Genomic DNA, 22,161 nt, shown 5'->3' with positions numbered 1-22,161 from the left:
AAGCGGCGTGATTAAGTGCGGAATATTCGGCGTTGACCCGCCGCGATTTTAATTCATCGTCGAGGAGCCACGTGCTCCCGAGGTTCCCCATTTCACCCATACGGCTCCCCCATACCGACGGAGAATCGAACGCGCGTATATTCCGCGTTTCTGCTTCGAAACCGAAGCGGATCGCGCGGTCCTAAGCAAATAGAACCGGAAGCCACTGGCAAACACGCGTAAAGCCGTTCGTTTGACCCTCCGAAAGCCATTTATACGGCAACGCGCTTAGGGAGTCGATCGAGCGTTTGAATTAATGATCAGGCTCGATCAAATATTTACCCAGAAATCGATCCCGCACGGCAAAAAAGGATCGTAATTCGTCGTTTTCTGGATTCCCTTTCCTCTACTGCCGTTTTCGCGTTTTGAGGACGCGGAAAGCCGTTCCTTTGTGGAGTTTAGTTCAGGGCTTAATCGGAAACCGAAATCGTTATTCCACATCGCGCTGGTTCTAATTCGAGTGGTTACACCTAGCAGCACGTGCGGCTGATCCCCGGCGTCATTGCGGCGCGTTAATATCGAAAGTATGACCGAGGGTGAGCGATAAATGAAGAAGAGGGTGGGACCGAGATCACCCGCAACACCGGAACACGATTCAGTTTTTAATTAAATTACGAATGATCGACTGCGCACGGTTGCCTCAATGTTGCCTGGGAAGCTGATCGGGTCGACCACCCCTTTTTTAATAAAGTATACTGCAACTTTCAGAATCTGGGTTCGCGACATCGCTCGGTTGGAACCTCGAACGTGAACCATTTGTGCACCCAAAGTTACTGCAACTCTAACCCCAAAATTGTTTCTTCTATTTTCGTTTTATATGATTTATTGCCTTTTATGCATAGGAAAATGAGTCTTACACGACTCATGCAACAGTTACAATTTTTAACAAATTTCTGAACATGATCACTGCAAAGGATTAATTGTGCCGAATCTGTGCTTCGAATTTGTATGCTTCATTATATCTCGGGTTGAACACCTGAAGCACTCCTAGATAAATGAGTAACTTTGTTCAATTATCATTAATAGTCTGCAGATTTTTATGCAAAATAAAAGCTGTCCTCGTAAATTACAAAAACACGAATTTAATAAAAACGTATCCCTTCTCTCGGCAATTCCAATAAATGGAAAAATAACGATGCACCAGGGATATATCACTGGTAAATTATCTAACGATCACTGCTAAACTGTCGATCTTTCTGCGATGTCTCATTCTGACGAAGGAAAACCAGCGAGAAATTATTTCACGAACTGAATGGTATGTTATGGCGTTTGAAAAATTCATCCCCGAGGCATTGCAAATAAACGACCCTTTATTCAAAGTGAATCTCGCTCGCTTCTCGGCGTGCGCGCGTGTAGCGGACGAGGAACGTGGGGGTACGTGACGGCCGTAAAAGAAGAATCTCGAGAGGGTGCACGTATTCACCAAGGAGACGGATGCCAGGGTCTGGTGCGGAGGCGGAAGAGTGCAGGGGTGTCGGGGTAACCGCGCAATAACAACCCTCGGGTAGACGGGTCGGAGGTTGACGCAGTGTTTACGTCGAAGGGTCCGCCGGCCGGCTCCGCCCTCCGCCCCCGTATGGCTTAACGCTAATGAATCTGATTTGCATCTGATCCCGACCGATCTTCGATCCTCCCTCGAGGATTATTTAAGGACACGCTGCCGCGCGTCCCGCGCCAGCAACCCTGTGATTAATTACGCGATATCTGCGCCGGACTCGCGCCATTAACGCCTCGAACTTGCCGGTGATTTTGACACACGGTTCTTATTTCGGTCGCTTTCTTCGCTGAAACTTACCGGGCCTATGTTGCTTCATAGAAGCGGCAAGACCAACGGTATCCTGTATTTCTGTATGAAGATAATTGCTTCATTGGCTTCCGTAAAGGCATCTCGATAGTTGTAAATATTCTTGATTTGTGAGTCTGCAGATTCTTAGAAATCGCCGCTGCCAAAGTCCCCGAGACTCAAGGGGCACGAACGAAACGCATTGATATGCGAGGGTCAGCAGTCCTTTTTCAAAGTCAGGAGGACTTTTCAGCGAAGCAAATTTCGTCGCTGCGAAACGAATGTTCGACGTTTCGTAAACGACGTCGCTTTGTACGGATTTGGTCGGACATTGGCCAAAATAATTCCCAATCCTCGCCAAAGCTTGGGACGTCTACCCAACGATTTATTGGCTAAATCGTTTTTCTAGGATTGCCTTCTTTTCTGAAGGAAATGCGTAGCAGGTGATCATTGGATTTCGAGTTCCAATTTTTGCGTACACTAAACGCATAATGATCAGAGTAAATACTTACGCATTTTTTAATACCATTGACAGACTGTGAATAATGGAATTAGATTATCATAGCGAAGTCTCGATTAGCTGGTTATCTCGAAGAAAAGTAGGATTTACGGTATTATCAAGTAATTGAGTTGAATTATCTCTTCTTCGATCCTGCGACCTCGTCTATAAAAATACCTTGCATAAATAATCACTAAAGTAACAACGGCAGAAAGTCGATTTTGTAGAGAACTCTCCGAGAGCATCATCGGAGGAGGAAGGAAAGCGCCGGTTGGTCCGGAGCAGCCTCGTTAGTGTTGAGTTACGACGGAATAATTAGATAAAAGTAAACCACGTTCGAATTTATATTCATCAACGTGCCGGAGCGGAGCGGCGTGGCGCGGCAGATCGGAATCCACGATCCGGGGAAGATTTACGTAAAAGATCGACGGCGATCCGATGGGATTCGTTACCTCTTTCCACGACAGGTTCGTGTTTAATGGGCGGGGTGCCCTCCGGATACTTTCACGCTGCCCCGCCTCCAGACGCGACCACGTTATTGCACGGACACGAAAACTCGTCGCTCGTTTCACATCGTTCCACGCCGGAAAAACGGCCGCATACTTTCGAACCCGGCTAAAACGCCAACGAAATCGTCCCGGAGTCTTTTTCGTTCCCGAGGACACGGAGGATAATTAACGACCGGTTGCTCGCCGCCGCGTCGCTTCTTTCGCGCTTCCCGCGGAAAACGAGATACGAAACCGAGGAAGATGCTCGACGCTTAAACAGATTTTCTCAATTGTTTTGTCGAAATGTTCCGTGCTGTTTGGGAGATGCCCGGATAACTAACGACGCTGTTTGCCCCGGTTTCTTTCGGACCCTCTGGAAAAAGCTGCAGGATTTAGCAGAGACCCGGAGCACTAATTTACAAGTTAGAAGAATTATTAGATGCGATACATTTTTATGTAAGATACAAAGAAAATGCTCGCGATATAACTGCTCGGTAAGCGAAGATAGACTTATTTGTGCTTGTTAGGTATTTTAACTCAATGAGTGCCGCATCGGTCACGTATGGGTGACACTAATTTTTTACCAGTTTCCAGAATTCATTTTTATTGTAATATTTTCGAACAAACTGAATTTTACAAGAATGTTTACGATGCAAAGGAATTAAAATACGATCCATTATATTAAAGTTTAACATTCTGGTTTCAGTTTCGTCTAACAAATTACGTAGATTTCCTGGAATTTTTGATGAGTGATTTTCAGCACCTAACGTGTTAGTCGGTACACTTTTTCTTTCAGTTCTTCAGCTAGTCACCAAGACTGCCGATTTTCGTGCAATGTCAAACTATAGAGCAATGATAAATATTTCCAGCTCTTAAGAAGACCCCCACAGATGTTTTATGCTTCCGAATACGTTTCGCCATATTCCCATGTTTATTCTTTCTTTGAATCGAGGCGATATAACGTTTCGGGATCATAGCGACTGAAAGAATGATCGAAACCGATTATTGCAGCCGGGAGAATCCAAACATCAGGAGGGTGAGAATCCCGATCGACACTTTGCCCGGGAAAGCAAAGCTATACTCTTGGGATTAGAGGGATTACCAGGAGACTGAATCACTTTCAACCATCCTGCACAGTTGCCTAAATGTGTTTCATAACGAGTCGCCTGTTAATCGTCCGGATTTTGGAGATCGCTATCGCGCGCTTGCTAACGAGCTTATCGATTTTTAACCTATTCTAGAACGATGAATGAACAAAATGGCTGATGAACAATCACCATAGAAATTTCTATAAAATCAGCTTCCTGCATCTGCTGTAAAAAGTCGGAGCTGCCTAGACATTTCCTTCTTTAATATCTAGTAATCATCTTTCAAAGAGAAATAAGTACACGATACTATATATATATATAAAGTTTGTATAAATATCGTTACTCCTGAAAAAGATTTTAAAAAATACGCTTATCACACTAGTACGTTCTCATAATCCCTTATGTTTTACTTTAGCTCTCATATTTCACATTAGAACACTAATATCGCCTTATAATTTACATATGTAACAATGTAAAATAAAATAACTTTCTTGTTTCAAAATTAATGTAAAATGTCAAGATAGTTATACTTTGCATGCGGAACAAATGACGTTTCTGAGACGTTACTATAAGATAAGAAGTTACGAGTTCTCGGAACTCTGCGTCTTATAGAGTTCGCTGTACAGTTTTTGACGCGTAATCTCTTTGAGAAAATTGTCGGATTTCTCGCACCTGTGGTGGACAAGCATCTTCAGCTCGTGGAACAAGCAGTAGACGACAGAGAGTGGAGCGTGGAGAGGGCGCGATTCAAGCTGGAGATAAACAATCCGTAATTTCCGGTCCGGCAATGGAGCGGAGAGGCCGTGATGGAATGGCCAAGTTTTTCCCCGGTTTGCTAAACGATCCGCGTCAATTATGCGAAACTAGCGTAATGAAAGCTGGCTCCGTGGAAACCAGTCGAAAACAAACTCTGAAAGGATCCACCTCCGCGCAGGCAACCCCTAATCAAGTCCCGTTTAATAAAACGCCCGACTCCCTCTGCCCCCAAGCCGCCCCCCCCCCCTCGACTCGCCCGTCTCTCGGCTGGCTCCCCGGCTAATCTGACTTTGATTAAACTTTTAGCGACACCTAAAAGCGTGCCGCCCGATAGAACCGCCTCGTACACGCGTCCCCGATACAGGGTGGTGGCTAGAGGCGAGCCCGGCTGGTCGTGTAAGTCGATTTTTATTACGTTCCGTCGCATACATTACACGGCATCGGCGGAGACACGCGGTAATGGGCTTATCGACGCCGCCGGATTACGGTAATAAACTTCCGGAGACGCGGAACCGCGCGAGGCATCGCGGCGCGGCGCATGGTTCGCCGAAATCCACCAGTTGAGGAAAAAGAAAAGGAGTGGGAATAGAGTATAGTATAGGGTATAGTATAGTATATAGTATATATATATATATATGTACTATATAGTATATATAGATATAGTATATCTAGTAGTATAGTAGTATGTATAGTAGATAGTATATAGTATATAGTAGTATGTATAGTAGATAGTATATAGTATATAGTAGTATGTATAGTAGATAGTATATAGTATATAGTATATATAGTATATATAGAGTATAGTATAGCATATAGTATATATAGTATATATAGAGTAGAGTATATAGTATATAGTATATAGTATATAGTATATAGTATATATATAGTATATAATATATAGTATATATATACTATATATTCTAGTATTCTAAGATTTTCGAGGTCTCGTTGAAGTACAGAAAGTCTAATGAGACGTTGCAATATTGCTTGCAAATTTGGAATATCGGGTGCCTTCGAAATTATTGTGCAAATAGTGGAACAATAAATGCATATTAAAATGAGTCGATGAATAAGAATATTATTGATTTGTTTCATGCCCTGTTGCCGAGAGAATGTTGATTTCGGAAAAAAAAATTCGGAGAAGGTCGCCGCAGAGAAACTTTAATTACATTAAAATTGGAATATGAAAATAAAAATGACAGACACATGACTGTTTAGGAGAGTCTACTGCATCGATATCATTTTTAAAAAATGTATTCATTGTTGTAATTAAAGAGAACAAATGATCCGCACCGTTTTCCCCACGAGATATAATGTAAAATCCAGCACGAATCATCTGCTCCGGGAAATGTCAAAATAGCGCCACTATACGTAGTGGCGGAACGCTCAAACTGTTCGACAAAATTGCTCTATGATGATAATGCTTAGGGTTCAATATTTTGGCACTAGTGGCGTCATTATACTAAAACCGTAGCCAATGTAGATAATGTAAATTTTTATATTATCATAGATCAGGTATCAGCGCGGACGAAATATCAGCTCGCCTGTGGTATCAGATTCATGGAACTGAAGCGCAGACGAGGTACAGAATAGACAAATCATTTTATGGACTTTCGTGGCCCATTGCGACTGCTATACCGACGTAAAAATTCAACGATGATTTCAGCGTCTTCCATTCATAGATAACGAGCACTTCTTGAAATATTTCGAAGTTAGTAGAACTAAACGGCACACGTGTGTAAATACTTTTAGAACTAGAACCGCTTGATAGACAATTATTGTATGCGATGTGCTTCGATCTCAATTCCTACAATGATTTTTGTCGTGCCAGGATTTCTCCAGTCCTTTAGCAGTGCGTACCTATACGGGAAATGAGAGGTTCTTAAGATCATTTGAAGTAACTTTTTCCTTGGCGCAAATGCAATCCGCGGTTTTGTTTACGAGTTATTAACGAAAAACACTGACCAATAAGAGATGAGATCGGCTGGTACAAGACGGCCGAACTAATAAGCAATTGAAGCGCAGTTCCGTTGATTAGCTCGGCCGCTTAGCGCTAGGCGAGCTCACCGCTGATTGGTCAGTGCTTTTGGTTATTAACTCGTAAACAAAGCCGCGGATAGCATTTGCGCTAAGGAAAAGATTACTTCAAATGATCTTAGGAACCTCTTATTTCCCGGAAGTAACATAATTTTAGAATACTCTAAAATTATATATGTAATCATATTTTTTAAATTTGTTATTGCTGTATTATGAATAATAGATATACAAACTATAATCGTTAACAAATTGATATATGGATAAAGGGATTGCGAAAGATTATAAAATAATTAATGCCTAGAGAATAATATAAGCTTATTATACAGGGTATCAACGAAGAATTTTATAATACATTTTAAATATAATATAATTTAATTATATAATAATTTTATATATATAATTAATTTTTAATTAATTTATAATATAATTCATAATTATTATATTGTATTATATATAATTATAGTATATATTAATATTTTATTATTATATAATTATAATCTATGATTATCACAATACTCTATACATTGTATATTAAAGTTGAAATGCTCTATTAAAATATGATGAAATGTCGGCAGTAATATTAGTTGCGACCACAATTCGACGCAGATGACAGCACTAGGATACCAGCTGTGGGGTTGCTGCCTCCTGCACTCCACACCAGATGGATATCTTCCGGTAAGGGATGCCAATTGTGGGAGCTACCTTCACCTTTTCCGACATCCTCGCGTCTATGGCGGGACCCGCAAGAAAAGCCTTACTGACCTTCCTTTAGCGGGACCAGGACGAAACGCTTTCCTTTCTTTTCTTCCTCCATATTCTACGATTCTCTCTCATTCCATCTATATATATAAAACTAAAATACCTACGCAATACAATATGACCGAAAAATTGACCTCTGCCCTCGCATTTGTCTGAATCCCCACCAGGGGGCGTCAACTCTATAGGGAAAATTGGGAACACTGTTTTGATTACCATCTGAGCTAGCTGCAGACTTGAACGAACTAAAATTCAATATGGCTGCCCACCCGCATGCGCATTTGGTGAACTATGATAGACTATGTGCCGTCGCAACGCTATTCCCGCCACTCTGAGCGAAGCCAAGCAGAACCAGTGAACTGCAGCGAACAAATATACTGGACATACATAGTAAGCTACACTCATTTTTATTTTCCATAGACTCTTTATAGTAGTATTTAAAGTATAATATACTTTTGTTTTAGATTCTTTTATATTGATCCATCCTATCATCGACAACGTAGCAGCGAAGACGTCGCAGCCAGAAGCAGCAAGAACTTTGGAGCCAGAAACAGCAAAAACATCGGAGCTGATAAATCATATATATACGTGTATGTATAGAGTTCATTAGAAATAAATTTTTTGCTGTATACCGTTATAAAATTTTCTCTCTCTAACTTAGATTATTTTCCTTTCTCCTGTGAATAGTGTAATCAGTACATTTTTTCGAAATTAGGTTATGCACACCATTATGTTGCTTTTTTCAGTTTACGTCATCGTATACATAACTATTTTCGAAAAAAATATACTTAATACATTCTGGCTCTAGAATCTAGAATTTGAATTACTGCTTTTAAACCGCCATATTGAATTTTATTTCGTCCAAGTTTGGAGCTACTTCAGATGGCAGTCAAAACAGTGCCTCAAAACTTTATAAGTCCGAGCATGGAGAGCAGTCCCGCATGTTATTAAAGTGTAACATGCCCAAAGTAAACAGTACATTTGTTTACAGTAAATTTACTGAATAAAATCATTTAATAATGCCGGTAGATTTAGGATTTGTGGAGAAGTGTGACGCGTGGAGGTTGGAATGTAGATTTTTTCCAAGTAAAGTCGGTGGAAAACCAGCGTGGCTCAATTTGAGAGATATTCCTGGAGAGAAAGATCTTCGATGCGAATATTGCCAAGAGCCTTGTATATTTTTATGTCAAATTTACGCACCTTACGAAGACAATGAAACTGCGTTTCATAGGACTATATACGTTTTTATATGCAAAAAACCAGAATGTTGTAAATTGAATGAAAATGGGAACTTAAAAGTTTTCAGATCTCAGTTACCAAGAACAAATGAATTTTACTCATCTGAACCACCTGTTGAGGAACCTGATTGGAGGACTGACCTCAGTACGTATTTTTCGAAAATTTCAAATATGTTCGAATAAATTGATCAATATTTTTTGAATGATTTCTCTCTCTGTCAATTTAGAATAACTTACATATAAGATTAAATGTTCCTAGATACAAGCAAATGGGTGAAAACATGTCAGGTGTGTGGAATATACGCGTCTAATCACTGTTCTAAATGTAAGCAAGTAAATTATTGTTGTCGCATACATCAAGTTTTTGATTGGAAGTCCACTCACAAGGAATCTTGCGGTACAAATCGGTATGTGGTAACCAACAGCAAAATTTTATTTCCTGAATATGAAATAATAATAGAAACAGAAGATGAGAAAGAAGATAACAATGAAATTAATTCTGAGAAGGAGAAAGAAGAAATTGAAAAGTATGAAAACATGTTGGAGAAAGGTGAAACCGGTACTTTTCAAGATGAAGATGTACAAACTGAATTGTTAAGCATGGCTAAACAGAAAGAAGATGAAACATTTGCTGAATTTCGTTTAACTGTTGACAAGTATCCTGATCAAATTCTGAGGTAAACTATTCATCCTGTCAAGAAAGGAATGATGTAATTAAAACCTTTAATTTCTATGTTTACAGATATGACAGAGGAGGAAAGATTTTGTATATATCTGGAGAAAGTAAAATTGATGAGGTGCCAAAATGTTTAGAATGTAATCAAGAGAGGCAATTTGAATTTCAAGTAATATAACAATATTAAATTCTATTTACCTTTTTTAATACATTGCACATTTTTATGCAAGGTGATCCATTTAACTTTACTCGGTGGAATATTTCGCGAGAGATTAAAGTTATCAAAAATGTATTCCTACAAAAATTGTTTGGTATAGAGGGGGATGTTAGATGATGTGGACAATATTCCTACAGGTGTAGTGATGGGGCAGATATTGAAGTTAAATTAATATTTTTAAAAGGAACCCTGTATTTTTTATCCATAATATAACAGCATTTGTTGAGATGAATACAATGACCTACCACATGATATCATTCCATGTAGTAAAATGACATAAATGAAATAGACGAACACAAGCTGAACTCTATGTGACTGTATCGGCTAATGACGTATCAAATGACGCTCTAAAAATGATCGAGCATCTTACCTTTTGATTTCTACGCGACTATGCTATACTTTTTTTTTGTCAAGTGGTCTTCTTATAGATAAGATGCGAATATTGTAACAACTTATACATAAATTAATTTTAATTTTTACTTACCGCTATCCAATTTGTATTAGAAAATATTTATCAATTCATTGTCCTTCAACATGCTTATCATCGTTGAGAGTACATATTTGCATTCTCTTTCGTCACGTTTTAGCACCTTTTCTTTTTTGTTTTTGTGATTATTTGACTCATTAATATCACTTCTCAGACTAACTGTTAGAATAAGAAACTGCACAATTGACGTCATTCGATACAGCTAGCTGATACGATCACATAGTCTTCAGCTAACAACTTGTGTTCATTTGTCTCATATGCATTTCATTTATGTTATTTTACTATGTGGAATGAGATATTATGTTATGTCACTGTATTCATCTCATCAAACGCTGTTATACTATGGATAAAAAATACAGGGTCCCATTTAAAAATATCAATTTGACATCAATATCAACTCCACCAGTACAACCTGTAGGAATATTGTTTATATCATCTAAAGTCCCTCTCTATACTAAATAACTTTTATAGGATCATATTTTTGATAACTTTAATCCCTCACGAAATATTCCACCGAGTCCACTTAAACGGATCACCCTGTATATTGTGACTTTTTTATCTATTTACAAAAAATAATGTCATCAAGAACAAATTAAATGAAAATTAAGAATGCATCAGTAAAAATAACTCATATACAATTTAGTAAGCTATAATTAATGAACAATGATGCTTTTCAGATCATGCCACAATTATTAAATTTTCTTAACTTAGAGGATACTCTTAAATGTATTGACTGGGGCATTCTAACAATATTTACATGTAAAAATTCATGCCCATCCAAAAATGGATACAGTGCAGAATATGTGTGGAAACAAGACATCATAGAAACTAATTCAGACTAAAATGGATAACAAGGGAATGATTTTTTTCACAAGGAAATAAGGAAACAATAACTGTAATTGTATAATATAAACAGACGTAATATTTACGAAGATAAACTCTTTTTGTTATTTCAAAATAAAATACACATTTGCTTTAACAATAGTTTAATTTGATTTCAAAACCTAAAATTTTAAACAAACATAACATTTTTAATAAAATCATCATTAAATGACTGATGTATGGAAACTAGAGGTATGCGAGAACGGATCGAGATGAAAACGGGATCTTGAAACTCCTGAGTTTTCCGAAAATATTCGGGATTTCTTAAAATACTGGGATTCAAGAACGTGTCTTCTTGTCTTGAATACGGTCCTAGTTTTTTTCTGTTGTTGACGTTTACTTTGCAAAATTGTTTATTTTATTTAACTTAATAACTTATAACATTAAACGAAATTAATATACCAGGAAAATAAGGTGTGTATGGTTTGACTTTAAATTCTCGGGTAAAAATAACTAATTTCTCTACGTGTTTTAGTATGTAATAGCTTGGTTCTCTCAACTGCAACATTTTCAGTTGTTGAAAACAGTTTGTCGCTAATTGATTATGTACTAGATACAGCGATGTATCGATTTGCAGTAATTGATAGTATAGGAAATTGAAATGTTTTTAGGAATCCCGAATATTGTCGAGATCCTGTCGTCCCGTCCCAAAAGCATCGGGTTTCAGGAATTTCCGGGTTCTCGCACACCTCTAATGGTACTTGATTCAAAATATGTAAAAAATACGTCGATGTGATAAAAAATAATTCGTCATTAAGTAAAAACAAAAATTAATTCCTAAAACTATTTAATTACGGAACATCAATCATTAATACAATTTTTCTATTAAATGAAAATTTGATAAAATAAAATAAAAAGTCTGTAATACTTTAAAAAATAATAAAAACTAGTAGCATTTTACTAGTATCCAAAATAAACTTAGTATATGTAAGAAATTATTGATTTTACGCAGTTTTGAATATCTATTTAACAGGTACTTCAATCTATTGTGTATTCTAATAAATCTTAGATAAATTAAAATGATTCTGATTTTCTTACAGCTGTATTACATAAAAATCGCATTTCAGTATAAAGTAGTTTTTACATTTTAGATTTCAGTATTGCTGCACTATCTTGACAATATCGTTTAAAGTATTTTAAAGTAATGCTAGTCACGCCCTTCGTAAGATTCTGAGATAGTTCCAGCGGATCTTGTATACACAATGATGAATCAATCCGCAAAAATTGGCATTTCGTAGATGTTTTCAAATGTTCGATGTAAGGTTGCATTTCCAAGGGTAAAACTTTCAATGAAAAAGATTTTTTAGGAATTAAAAAGCCCATAAGTGGGCATACAATGTAATTTTGATAGTCAAAATTTGCATAATATTCGAAAAATTCTTGTAACAATTCTGTTATAGTGTGTACATGCATATCTTTACATTTAGGTGATGCAAATCCAATTTCCCAATCTGAAATAAGATTTTATCAGATCGTTAGCTTAAAAACATTATGTAATATCAATTTCTGTTTTGTTAACTAATAGACATTTCTTACAGATTTTAATCTAATCTAGAAAAAAAAAAGATATAAGAATCGTCTTTTACCTATTGAAACGAAGAAGAAAGAAAAGTTAAAATTTGTTGAATAGTGTAACAAATCATAGTGAATAGTAAAGAGAAAACGATTCGTGTTGTATTTAACTTACCATCCAGAAATTTAGAGTTATTCTTTTCTTTTATTAATTTAGCAACGCTTGGTAAATGTGACTGTGTTTGTAGGTAAAATATAACAAGCCAATAAAGTGCATAATTGATTAAACCATGACCTTCGGGTAAATTGAAAAAGGAAAACCATTTCTTTACAAATAACGTCAATTTTTTGCAAGGTGGACACGCATCGTAATATGATCTAAAAGTTATAATTTACCAAAACAAAGTTGAAGAAATTATCATATTTCGTTATCAATATGATTCATTAAAATAAAGGTAGACATAATACCGTAAAAGCCTTGATTTTTCCACCGCAAGGCCATCTTTAAATGAAATATCGCAGTCTAAGTGTCTTGGTTTATATATTAATTTTATTATAGGCACTTGACATTCTGTTAATGTTTCTTTTATTAACCAAACATCTTCTGTGCATATAGCTTTTTCCATGTTTAGAAGATCTCTTAATACCTCCTTGTTGTTTCCATAATATGTATTTTCTATAAAACATGTAATATTAATAGTGCTAATACTTTGAAATTTTAGAAATTTATGAATTATTTGAAGGATATATTTACCACAATCAATGTATATGTCTATGTCACTATTTGTAAATCCAATTCCAATCATTCGGGAACCAAATAAAAATGCTCTAGCTTTTGGAGAGAATGTTTTTGCTCTAGTTTCTAAAGATTTTCTCACCTTCTCTTGAATATTGTCCTTTGTTACAACTTTTGTTTGTTCGAATAAAATTTTCACAGTACTATCAACTTCTGTTAACAATTTTTTCATACATTCGGGGAGGTCCTCGACCATAAAATCGTTACTTTTTAGTAAATATTTGTGTATTACATCACTACAGTGATTCTCATATGAATTTGATGTACTCAACCACAAGGTAGCACAAGGAATACAGAAGTCAAATTTACAATGTTGTAGGTTTTTGTGTTCTTTTACAATATGTTCTATGAATTCTATCTTATATCTTATATTCTTTTCGCATATAACGCAAGCAAATCTTTGTATACTATAATATAAATTACTGAAATCTTCCAATATAGAATCAATAGTACTACTTATGCGTGTACGACATTCTTTATGATTTAGTTTGTGCGCTTTGCTTTTAATATGAGTACTAAAATTATTTAAATTATTTGCGAATTTAATATTACAAACATAACATTTTATAGTTTCTTTTGCAAACATTCTCACATATTGTTCTATCCAATCTTTGTTACTGCCATCAACTTGAATTTGGGCAATATGTGCTTTATGTGCCAACATACGAGTGTGTTCATATAACAAATATAATTCCTTTGAAACTTGTGTTTTACAGGCTATGCAGAAAAAGTTGTCTGTGTCATGTTGAACAATAAATTTGAAATAAAATTTAATGTCATTAATTTTCTCCTCTGTTAAGGTATACATTTGATTTTCAAGTTCAAGATACTCTAAACAGTAAAATTTGTTTAAATATTCACTTAATGTAGCTTTTTTAGGCTTTGCTTTGTTTTTAGTGTTACTAACAATACATGAAGAATTAATCTCCTTCATAAGCTGTTCATGTATATTCTTTGGTACAATCAAGTCTTTATCACATACATTTGAACTTTGAGATTTGTTATCAGTAATAGATATTTTGTTAAAAGTATCTGTTAATGGTGATATCTTAATATCGACATTATCCTTATTCTCTTGGTCACGTAAAAACAGTCCAATTTGCGGTAAATGCATTTTTTTTTTATAATGTTGAATTAAACTGTGAATACCGGCCATTTTTTAACTGCAAATTGAACACAGATAGACAATATTAGTTCTTATATTACTTAAAAATCTAATGTTTAAACTATCGAAGCATAAGAAGCACATTTCTTTCAAACAGTTCTGGTTGTTTCTACTTTCATGTGTTTCAAAGCATTGCTTAAATTTATTAAATGAGTCTTCTGTTTTAAATGTTGAACAATTGAAGAATTTTCCTGTATTATTGATTGACACCATATACATTTGTACAAAATCATACCATCTTTGGAACAATTATGAAAGTAAGTATTTTTATGAGTTTCTGTGCTAATATGTACAAATAGATCATTATTATCATCTATTTCATTTTTAAACTTGCTAGTTATTGGCTTTAAACTTGTATTTACATTTCTTTCAGAATTTTCTACATTATTTTCATCTGCATTGTTCTTTGAATTTATTCCCTGATTAGTTGCCACTTGATTGATTAACACTTTCCATTAATATGTTGTAAATAATCATGTATTGAATTCATTTTTCTATTACGCACTACATAAAAAATTGTGTCACATCTAGAAAGGATTTCATGGCTCGATAATGTTTGTTTACTCTCTTCTGAACAAATTTTAATCTCAGATAATTTTAAACTACTTTGTTGTTTCTTTGATTGTTTTAGTGCTACAATGGCTGCAACATGTTGCTTTCCTTTTACATGTAGCAACATGTGATCACGTCTTGTTAAAGAACATTTACAAATTTTACATTGAAATTTGCCAGTGCTAAGTTTTTTAACATTAACATCTAATATATACTGGTTCTTATGAACCTCTTCATTTGTATTTTTTGATGATTTAATGACTACATTGACATTTTTAGTTTTTGTTTCACATGAATTTGACCGGATGGTACTTATTACTGTTATATTGCATTTTTACAACAACAAATTAATAATTTAATATTATTTAAAATTAAACAACACTAATGATGAAATAAACTCAAAATGAAACATCTATTTATGCATTTTCGCTTGATGGACATTACAAATTGAATTCTACATTTTTTCCCAAAACTTTACAATGTTTCATTATCATACATGTATATAATCATAATATTGTTTTTCTTATGCTTCTGTACTTGCGACACTACTTCGCGCCAACTTTTTGTAAATTTATGTTACCAATACTACTTTTCAACTATGTAATATTAAATTCTGAAATACATTTGTGATATTTTTAACAAATGTATAAATTGCTCTTCCCTTGTAATGCATGTAAATTTTAAACATTTCATTTTCAAAATAAGATTTAAAATAAAATAAAGTTGAGAACTTACAAAGTAACACACTAACTTCGTTCACTAAATGAGACAGAAGTATAAATACGTAAAGGATATTGCATTCGTATCATCCTTATCATAAATGTCGGGGAATTACAGGCTGATTCATTCGAACTGTATGGGATGTGATGACAAAAGATTATGTATCGTATTTCTAAGAGTGCTGAGTGGAGAGATAACAAACATTAGGGCTGATTTGAGTTCAAGCTCCATCATGTTCATGAAAAGTCAAAGTTAAAACGCAGTGTGTTGTAAAATGTTTTTTTTTTATTTCGTAACACAGTTCTGCCCGACCGAGAAGCACAATCATTTTACTTTTTCTGTCCTTTCCCTTCAGCCAATAGGGATAAGGTAGAGAAAATCGATCATAATTTATGATGAAAGCCCGCCAAAATTCAGAATGTGGGAAAATGGTAGAATGAGAAAATAATAAGTGATATTTGTCAAGTACTCTTATAAGAATTTTCATCGTCCACTGGAAACTTTTATTAGCGTTATATTAAAGTATGTCATATAACTCTAGGATCAAAATTACATTTTGTAATTCAATGTTTCCTGTACTTTTATTGAGAATATCATGACAATATATATAGTACATGTTTTCTGCACCAGTCTAGGCAACTGGATCAAACTAATAAAATCTCCTCTTTTTCAGTGAAATTAGACAATGTTAGGGACTTTATTTCAGTGACAACATAAATCATGAAAATCATATTTTGTAGGACGACAATTTCTACTAAATTATTTAAGAATTATTCTCAAAGTGAAGAGTCTCGAAATACAAAAGAGTCAGGAGAATATTGAACATAATTGCAAACTGGGATATGTGTTTGGTGAATTGTAGCGAAAGAAACTATCACGAATATTTCACAACCTGGTTATCGTTTCGTGCAAAGCAGATTACTTCAAGTAATTATACGATCGCGAGTTCGATACATATGATATACAATTTAACGTCGGTTCAGTTTTTGTTATCACATTTCAAATTAAATGTTGTTTCTCCCAGTTGCTGTGTATCTAATCAAGTCTTCGGTATAGAATAACGCATCAATTATAAGTAAGTATATGTAATGATTATACAATTTACGAAAAACATTTCTAGGTTAAATGGAACGGATCTTGTTTAATAAAGGGCACAGTTGGTTATAAATATTCAGAAGTTCGTAACAAATTTATCAAGACTGTTGGAGGAATTTAAACGGAAAATATCTACCCTGCGTGAGGTGCTACTACTTTATTATATGCTTCGAATATTATATTTTTCTGACTTTTAAATATATCCATGGCACTCTCTCGGATAAATTGTAAAATCAACTGTACCCTAATCAGAACTACGTAAGCGAAAAAAGACGACGATCCTTCGATGATCGAACGAGATTTATCAAGAAACATTATCTAAAGATTATGTAAAATTTTTAATGGTAACAAAGTATGCAGAATTAAAGGTATTCAAACTTTTATTACACAGAAATTTTACTTGTATTATTTGTATTTTAAAATTGAATTAGAATAATGGAGAAGTTCATAGGAGCTCATCAGCTAAAAGGGATACTAAAAAATTTTCCAAGGAATATAAAGTTTTCCTTTGCATACGGATCAGCTGCGTTTAAGCAGTTAAGCAATCAGTCCAATAACATGTTGGATCTTATTTTTGTTGTTCGTAATGTAAATCAATGGCATGAAGAAAATTTAGAACTCAATCCAAAACATTATGCTCAACCTTTAAAGTTGTTTGGACACAGGGCAATTACTAATGTGCAAGAAAATTGGGGTGCTAAACTGTATTATAATACATTAGTTAAGATGGCAGGAGGATATACTATCAAATACGGAGTAATCTCTGAAGTTTCGCTGATAGAAGATTTATTAGATTGGAATGATTTATATTTAGCAGGAAGACTACACAAACCAGTTAAAGTATTAGTGGAACCAAATGGGCAGTCTCAACTACCTACAGCTTTAGTACAAAACTTACATTCGGCTGTTCATGCTGCGCTTTTGTTGTTACCACAACATTTTACAGAAATTGATTTTTATAAGACTATAGCCAGCTTGTCTTACAATGGTGATTTTAGAATGACCTTTGGTGAAAACAAAGATAAAATTAATAATATCGTTTTGCCGCAACTAGCGCAATTTAGACAATTATACAGTCCGATTTTGCAGCATTTCGAAAATTATGTGGATATTCCAAAGTTAGATCAAATGACTGTCACCTGCCATCAAGATACAAATCCAGCAACAAAGATACATCACTTGAATCAATTGCCTAGAACACCACAGATTAAACTTGTTAGAGCCTGGTCGCAGGGTCCACGATCAAAGGATACAGAAGATTGTTTACGTACGATTGCATACGATCCCGAATGCAGTGAAATATTAGAGGAATGTTTAAAGCAAATTGTCTGGAGATCCAGTGTCACACAAAGTCTGAAGGGGATCGTTACTGCTGGCCTTGTGAAATCTGCTAAGTATAGCGGAGCAAAGATAATGAAGATGTTACAATCGAGTCCGCAGACTGATTTGCTACCGAAAACGGAGTCGGATCAGAGTAAAGTCAAAAAATTTGTAGAGACGGTGAAGAACCAGACACAGCCGAAGGAAACAAACAAGCGCATAGAGTAGTAATTACCATCCCTTTTAGTTATACTTTAATTCTGTCATATGTACTATTGTTCACACAGCTATTGTTTTCAATAAACTAGTCCAGTTAAATTGTGACTACTTTTTTTTTAGGTATTGATTTAATGCCCTGGCGATTTTAAAATACTGTTACCTAAACGGTCTGCAGTGTTCTTGAGTTTGTTGCTTTTTCTGGCTAGCATAAACGTTAGCGGGCGTAAATCAGCTACCGTCTGCCTGCGTTCATTAATCTCATAAAGTATTATATGTATACACTGTAATGTTACCTCTGTTGAAAATGAAATTTATGGTACTTTCAGTGACTAATTAAATCTTGACAACAATGGATTCCGATTCTGAGAGTCAAGATAGTGACGAGGGCCGACGATTTCGTTTCGAAGCCACCCGGAAAGATAACGTGCGACCAGAACCGAAGCTTGGGAAACGTGCGAGGTCGAAGCCAGAGTACAAATCCGACCATGACGACGTAGAATACAAAGAGAGAAAAGAGAAGTCGAAGCACGACAGCAGTCGAAGAGAACGCAGAGCCTCGAAAGAGCAAGAAGCCGATGACAAGGACCTCAGGCACGCCTCGAAGTACTCCAAGCATAATGTTCACGAGGTGAAAAGCTCTAGACGCGAGAGCAGCAAAGAGGGAAAGGATTATAAAAGCGCGAGGGACGCTAGCACGGACTCCAGAACATTCGCTTTGTCTTCCAAGCAAAAGCTAAGAGACGCGAAGCTGCACAGGAACCGGGACCGGAGCGAGCACAGGAAGCACAGATCTCAGGATCGGTCGCACAGTAGGAATGAGGACGACAGGTCTCAGAACGACAAATACAGGAACAAATCGCACGAGAAGTACAGGCACCGGTCTCGCGACAGAAGCTACCAGTCGCACAGGCAGAGATCGTCAGATCACGGCAGATCCCGGGGAGAATTTGAGAAGCACAACTCGCATAAGAGAGCTTTAACGAAAGTGGACACAGACCAACGACTGCAGGAAGTCTCCTCACCCAAGAATATTGAGCAGAACCGCAGTGACAACGAGTTGCCGGCAACGAGAGACTTGTCGGCTGAGAGTCATGAGTACAAAGAGTTAGATCTGTCCGAGTTCGATGTACTGTCCGAGACAGACGAGAACTTGTCCGAGGACTCGGATGCGAAGGACAGGTGTACGTTATCGCGGTACCATAAGAGCAAAACGAAAAAGAGAAATTCGAATGATGCCCATGAAAACTCGAGGAAGAGACAAGCGACAGAGAACGAACACTCGGACGGCTCTCCTAAGGTAATTGCGAGGAAGGACGTCTCGTCTTATGGTTCCAGCAATAATAATCCTGGTGCCATTTCAGATTCCGCGTTTGGCGCCGCGTCGTCTGTATTAACGGGATCAATCATGGAAGATCACTACAAATGCTCCAAACTGGATGCAACAGAAAAAACGATCGATCTGAATAGTAAAGAGGACAAGTTGAGCTCTGGTGAGACAACTTCCTTGCGCCTTAGTCATCGCGATTCCCCAGAGTCTGCGAAAGCATCGTCTTCTGACGAGGACACAGCTTACGGTCCGATCTTACCGCCACAATTGATCACAGATCGTGCTGACGATGCCAAACCAGCCAAAAGTCCGAGCTTCATAGGACCTTGCTTGCCGCAGAATTATGTGCGAGACGAGACCGAAAGATTCGAAGCTGATGCGATGGATCATAACGATAAGAATGATTCCGATACCGAAATGATTTTCGGTCCAGCGTTGCCGCCGCATTTGTTAGAACAGAAGCAGAGCAACGGAACTGAAACGAAACTTATAGGTCCTGCTCTTCCAAGCGCAATTAAACCCTCCCACGACGAACAGATAGAACAATCAGATTCCGAGAATGAAGATGCGATCGGCCCGTTGCCGGCCGACCATCCTGCGCTGCGAAGTAGTTACATTTATAGAAAATTGGAGCACAGGGCACAACGAATTAAAAATGAACAAATGAATGAGGTAAGCTCTATTACGATTCTCAAATCAGGATAAAAGAAGGTATGTAACAGCCGATAACGTTTTAGGATAATAGTACTCTGAGTCAGCGAGAAGAATGGATGACAGAATTGCCACCAGCACAAATCAGTAATCTGCAACTGGGTCCACGGAAGTTCCGCGTTAGAGCTGGTCCCGACATGTCTGATAGATCATGCTGGACGGATACACCGACTAAGAAAGCTGAGAAACAGAAACAAAAAGTCAGTGGAATTTTCATAAAATAATATTTTACCATTTGATTTGACCTATTCTGTACATCAGTGACAATATAAACACTTTGTTATTTCAGGAAGAAAAAGAGTTCTACGGCTGCCAAAAATCCTCCACAAAATTACCTGAGAAAAGTTTTGAAACCGAAGCCGGAAAAAGCAAAAAACGTGAGAAATCGCTTTTGGAGATACATCAGAGCAAACTCCAAAAGAAAAAAAAGGTATGTACTGCGTTTCTTACGAAAGAAGGACACTTCTTTTATATCTAAATGGTGATTGAAATGATTTCAGAAAGAAGAGAAGGAAGCAAAATTGACTGGACAGACTGTTAGAAGACCATTCGACAGGGATGTAGACTTACAGGTGAATAGATTCGATCAGGCTCAAAAGAGTGCTATCATAAACAAAGCACGATGCCTCGATGATAGGTTCTCTCGCGGAAAAATTTAAAAAATTTGTAGGAAGTTTAGAAATCTTTACAAGAATTATAAGTTCCGCGAAGCATACATTCGTAATCTGGCTCACTGTAAGCGATATCGCTAATGAGTGCCTTCAACCATGAATAGTTTCAATCGATTTTCCTTTGCGATTGAATCGGATTTCACTTTTGTTCTCTTTTTCGCTTTTTAAACGGTTTACATTGTTCCATTTGTTCGTTGCTCAACCATTTTAGCGATTGTTAATTGTTAACAGTATGACATTTCATCCTCTCCAAACTATCAATTTTCGTATCGTATACATTTTGATGTAAATTCGACCAACGACTCGAGATATGTATAAACAGACACATTACAAATAATACCTTTTTTTATTGATTTTGCTGACAATTATTACAACTCGGATCTGTATTGTGTATATATACATTATACTATCGAACTGTATCCTCTGTAAATGACTGTTCTTCATACATGAGCTGTATATATACATGTAACATTTATCTATTGTATCATAAAACATTGTAATTCACGAAAACTATACATGTTAAGCAAAAATACGGAAAATATGAAATCATAAATTACGTACATTCTGTGTACAAACATTGAAGACGATATACGCTTCTCTTTTTTGTTCTTGTGTCACAGACTCAATTTTATCTGTGATAGTTGAAAAAAACTATGTCAATGTACTATGTTTATTGTCCAATGTAACAGTTATGGCTGCACCATGTGTACTTTAAATATACTTTTTAAGAAAATTATATATGTTTCATTTGTTTAACGAATCAAATACACGATTTTTTACTTAATGCCTGAAATTATGAATAAAACTTTACGATAACAATAACAAAGTTTAATCCTAAAATTAAAAATTCCTTTTTCCTAATTGCTTATTTCGATTTGTAACATATGCAGCGTTCCTTTATTCGTTTCATTTTTTAAATAATTACATGTTCTGTGGTTCGTGAAACACGAACAAAATTCTGTATTGTACTATGTCCATTATTTTTGACAATAAAAGTGATCCATAAAAATTGTAGTATAACAGTTAATTTCCAATTTAAATGTTTGAATTTGCATGTTTCATTATACGAAAAGCAGTTCCTGACTTTGGAATTATGATGTGATAACGAAAAAAGTCAGTTATAGAGG

General features: G+C 36.1%; 4 protein-coding genes and 1 long non-coding RNA gene across 9 annotated transcripts; 4 read left to right on the top strand and 1 right to left on the bottom strand.

The window, feature by feature from the left end:
• The first annotated feature begins 7,264 nt into the window (after nucleotides 1-7,264).
• Nucleotides 7,265-8,036, top strand: LOC117220266 (uncharacterized). The gene is made up of 3 exons (XR_004490234.2): nucleotides 7,265-7,365; nucleotides 7,617-7,836; nucleotides 7,911-8,036. It is a non-coding gene; the product is annotated as an uncharacterized LOC117220266 (long non-coding RNA).
• A 62-nt stretch (nucleotides 8,037-8,098) lies between these two features.
• On the top strand, nucleotides 8,099-11,046 carry Zfrp8 (Zinc finger protein RP-8). The gene is made up of 4 exons (XM_033470065.2): nucleotides 8,099-8,829; nucleotides 8,944-9,361; nucleotides 9,427-9,529; nucleotides 10,742-11,046. Exons 1-4 carry the CDS (start codon nucleotides 8,466-8,468, stop codon nucleotides 10,904-10,906), a joined length of 1,050 nt encoding a protein of 349 aa, XP_033325956.2. The 5' UTR covers nucleotides 8,099-8,465; the 3' UTR covers nucleotides 10,907-11,046.
• Nucleotides 10,989-16,058, bottom strand: LOC117220262 (terminal uridylyltransferase 7). Of its 3 annotated transcripts, XM_033470049.2 has the most exons (5): nucleotides 15,707-16,053; nucleotides 13,213-14,417; nucleotides 12,927-13,134; nucleotides 12,634-12,836; nucleotides 10,989-12,397 (listed from the first exon to the last, which is right to left on the bottom strand). In XM_033470049.2, exons 2-5 carry the CDS (start codon nucleotides 14,408-14,410, stop codon nucleotides 12,027-12,029), a joined length of 1,980 nt encoding a protein of 659 aa, XP_033325940.2. In that variant the 5' UTR covers nucleotides 14,411-14,417; nucleotides 15,707-16,053; the 3' UTR covers nucleotides 10,989-12,026. The 3 variants fall into 3 exon arrangements, with proteins under 3 accessions (XP_033325940.2, XP_033325941.2, XP_033325942.2); XM_033470050.2 differs by lacking the exon at nucleotides 15,707-16,053 and having other exon boundaries at nucleotides 13,213-14,621; XM_033470051.2 differs by lacking the exon at nucleotides 12,634-12,836 and having other exon boundaries at nucleotides 12,289-12,397; nucleotides 15,707-16,058.
• A 549-nt stretch (nucleotides 16,059-16,607) lies between these two features.
• LOC117220264 (phosphatidate cytidylyltransferase, mitochondrial) lies at nucleotides 16,608-18,830 on the top strand. 3 transcript variants are annotated; one of them, XM_033470062.2, is made up of 4 exons: nucleotides 16,608-16,741; nucleotides 16,812-17,154; nucleotides 17,218-18,333; nucleotides 18,652-18,830. In XM_033470062.2, exons 3-4 carry the CDS (start codon nucleotides 17,222-17,224, stop codon nucleotides 18,656-18,658), a joined length of 1,119 nt encoding a protein of 372 aa, XP_033325953.2. In that variant the 5' UTR covers nucleotides 16,608-16,741; nucleotides 16,812-17,154; nucleotides 17,218-17,221; the 3' UTR covers nucleotides 18,659-18,830. The 3 variants fall into 3 exon arrangements, with proteins under 3 accessions (XP_033325953.2, XP_033325952.2, XP_076381018.1); XM_033470061.2 differs by having other exon boundaries at nucleotides 16,812-18,333; XM_076524903.1 differs by lacking the exon at nucleotides 18,652-18,830 and adding an exon at nucleotides 18,446-18,635 and having other exon boundaries at nucleotides 16,812-18,333.
• Nucleotides 18,675-21,770, top strand: LOC117219969 (uncharacterized). Its single transcript, XM_033469550.2, has 4 exons — nucleotides 18,675-20,324; nucleotides 20,390-20,563; nucleotides 20,653-20,793; nucleotides 20,864-21,770. Exons 1-4 carry the CDS (start codon nucleotides 18,675-18,677, stop codon nucleotides 21,020-21,022), a joined length of 2,124 nt encoding a protein of 707 aa, XP_033325441.2. The 3' UTR covers nucleotides 21,023-21,770.
• The last annotated feature ends 391 nt before the right edge of the window (nucleotides 21,771-22,161 follow it).

Source organism: Megalopta genalis, chromosome 10, assembly GCF_051020955.1.
Source record: "Megalopta genalis isolate 19385.01 chromosome 10, iyMegGena1_principal, whole genome shotgun sequence".
Classification (NCBI taxonomy): Eukaryota; Metazoa; Arthropoda; class Insecta; order Hymenoptera; family Halictidae; genus Megalopta; species Megalopta genalis.
The sequence above is the reverse complement of the archived record's forward strand: the minus strand, read 5'-3'. Positions and strand labels throughout refer to the sequence as shown.

Excerpts from the sequence above, each read along its gene's own strand:
- Zfrp8 (XM_033470065.2), top strand. The coding sequence starts at position 8,466 with ATGCCGGTAGATTTAGGATTTGTGGAGAAGTGTGACGCGTGGAGGTTG. Across the intron at positions 9,362-9,426 it reads TATCCTGATCAAATTCTGAG|ATATGACAGAGGAGGAAAGA; the intron begins GTAAACTATTCA and ends CTATGTTTACAG. Across the intron at positions 9,530-10,741 it reads AGAGGCAATTTGAATTTCAA|ATCATGCCACAATTATTAAA; the intron begins GTAATATAACAA and ends GATGCTTTTCAG.
- LOC117220262 (XM_033470049.2), bottom strand. The coding sequence starts at position 14,410 with ATGGCCGGTATTCACAGTTTAATTCAACATTATAAAAAAAAAATGCAT. Across the intron at positions 12,837-12,926 it reads GAAAAATCAAGGCTTTTACG|ATCATATTACGATGCGTGTC; the intron begins GTATTATGTCTA and ends TATAACTTTTAG. Across the intron at positions 12,398-12,633 it reads TAACTCTAAATTTCTGGATG|ATTGGGAAATTGGATTTGCA; the intron begins GTAAGTTAAATA and ends ATCTTATTTCAG.
- LOC117220264 (XM_033470062.2), top strand. The coding sequence starts at position 17,222 with ATGGAGAAGTTCATAGGAGCTCATCAGCTAAAAGGGATACTAAAAAAT.
- LOC117219969 (XM_033469550.2), top strand. The coding sequence starts at position 18,675 with ATGGATTCCGATTCTGAGAGTCAAGATAGTGACGAGGGCCGACGATTT. Across the intron at positions 20,564-20,652 it reads CTGAGAAACAGAAACAAAAA|GAAGAAAAAGAGTTCTACGG; the intron begins GTCAGTGGAATT and ends TTGTTATTTCAG. Across the intron at positions 20,794-20,863 it reads AACTCCAAAAGAAAAAAAAG|AAAGAAGAGAAGGAAGCAAA; the intron begins GTATGTACTGCG and ends AAATGATTTCAG.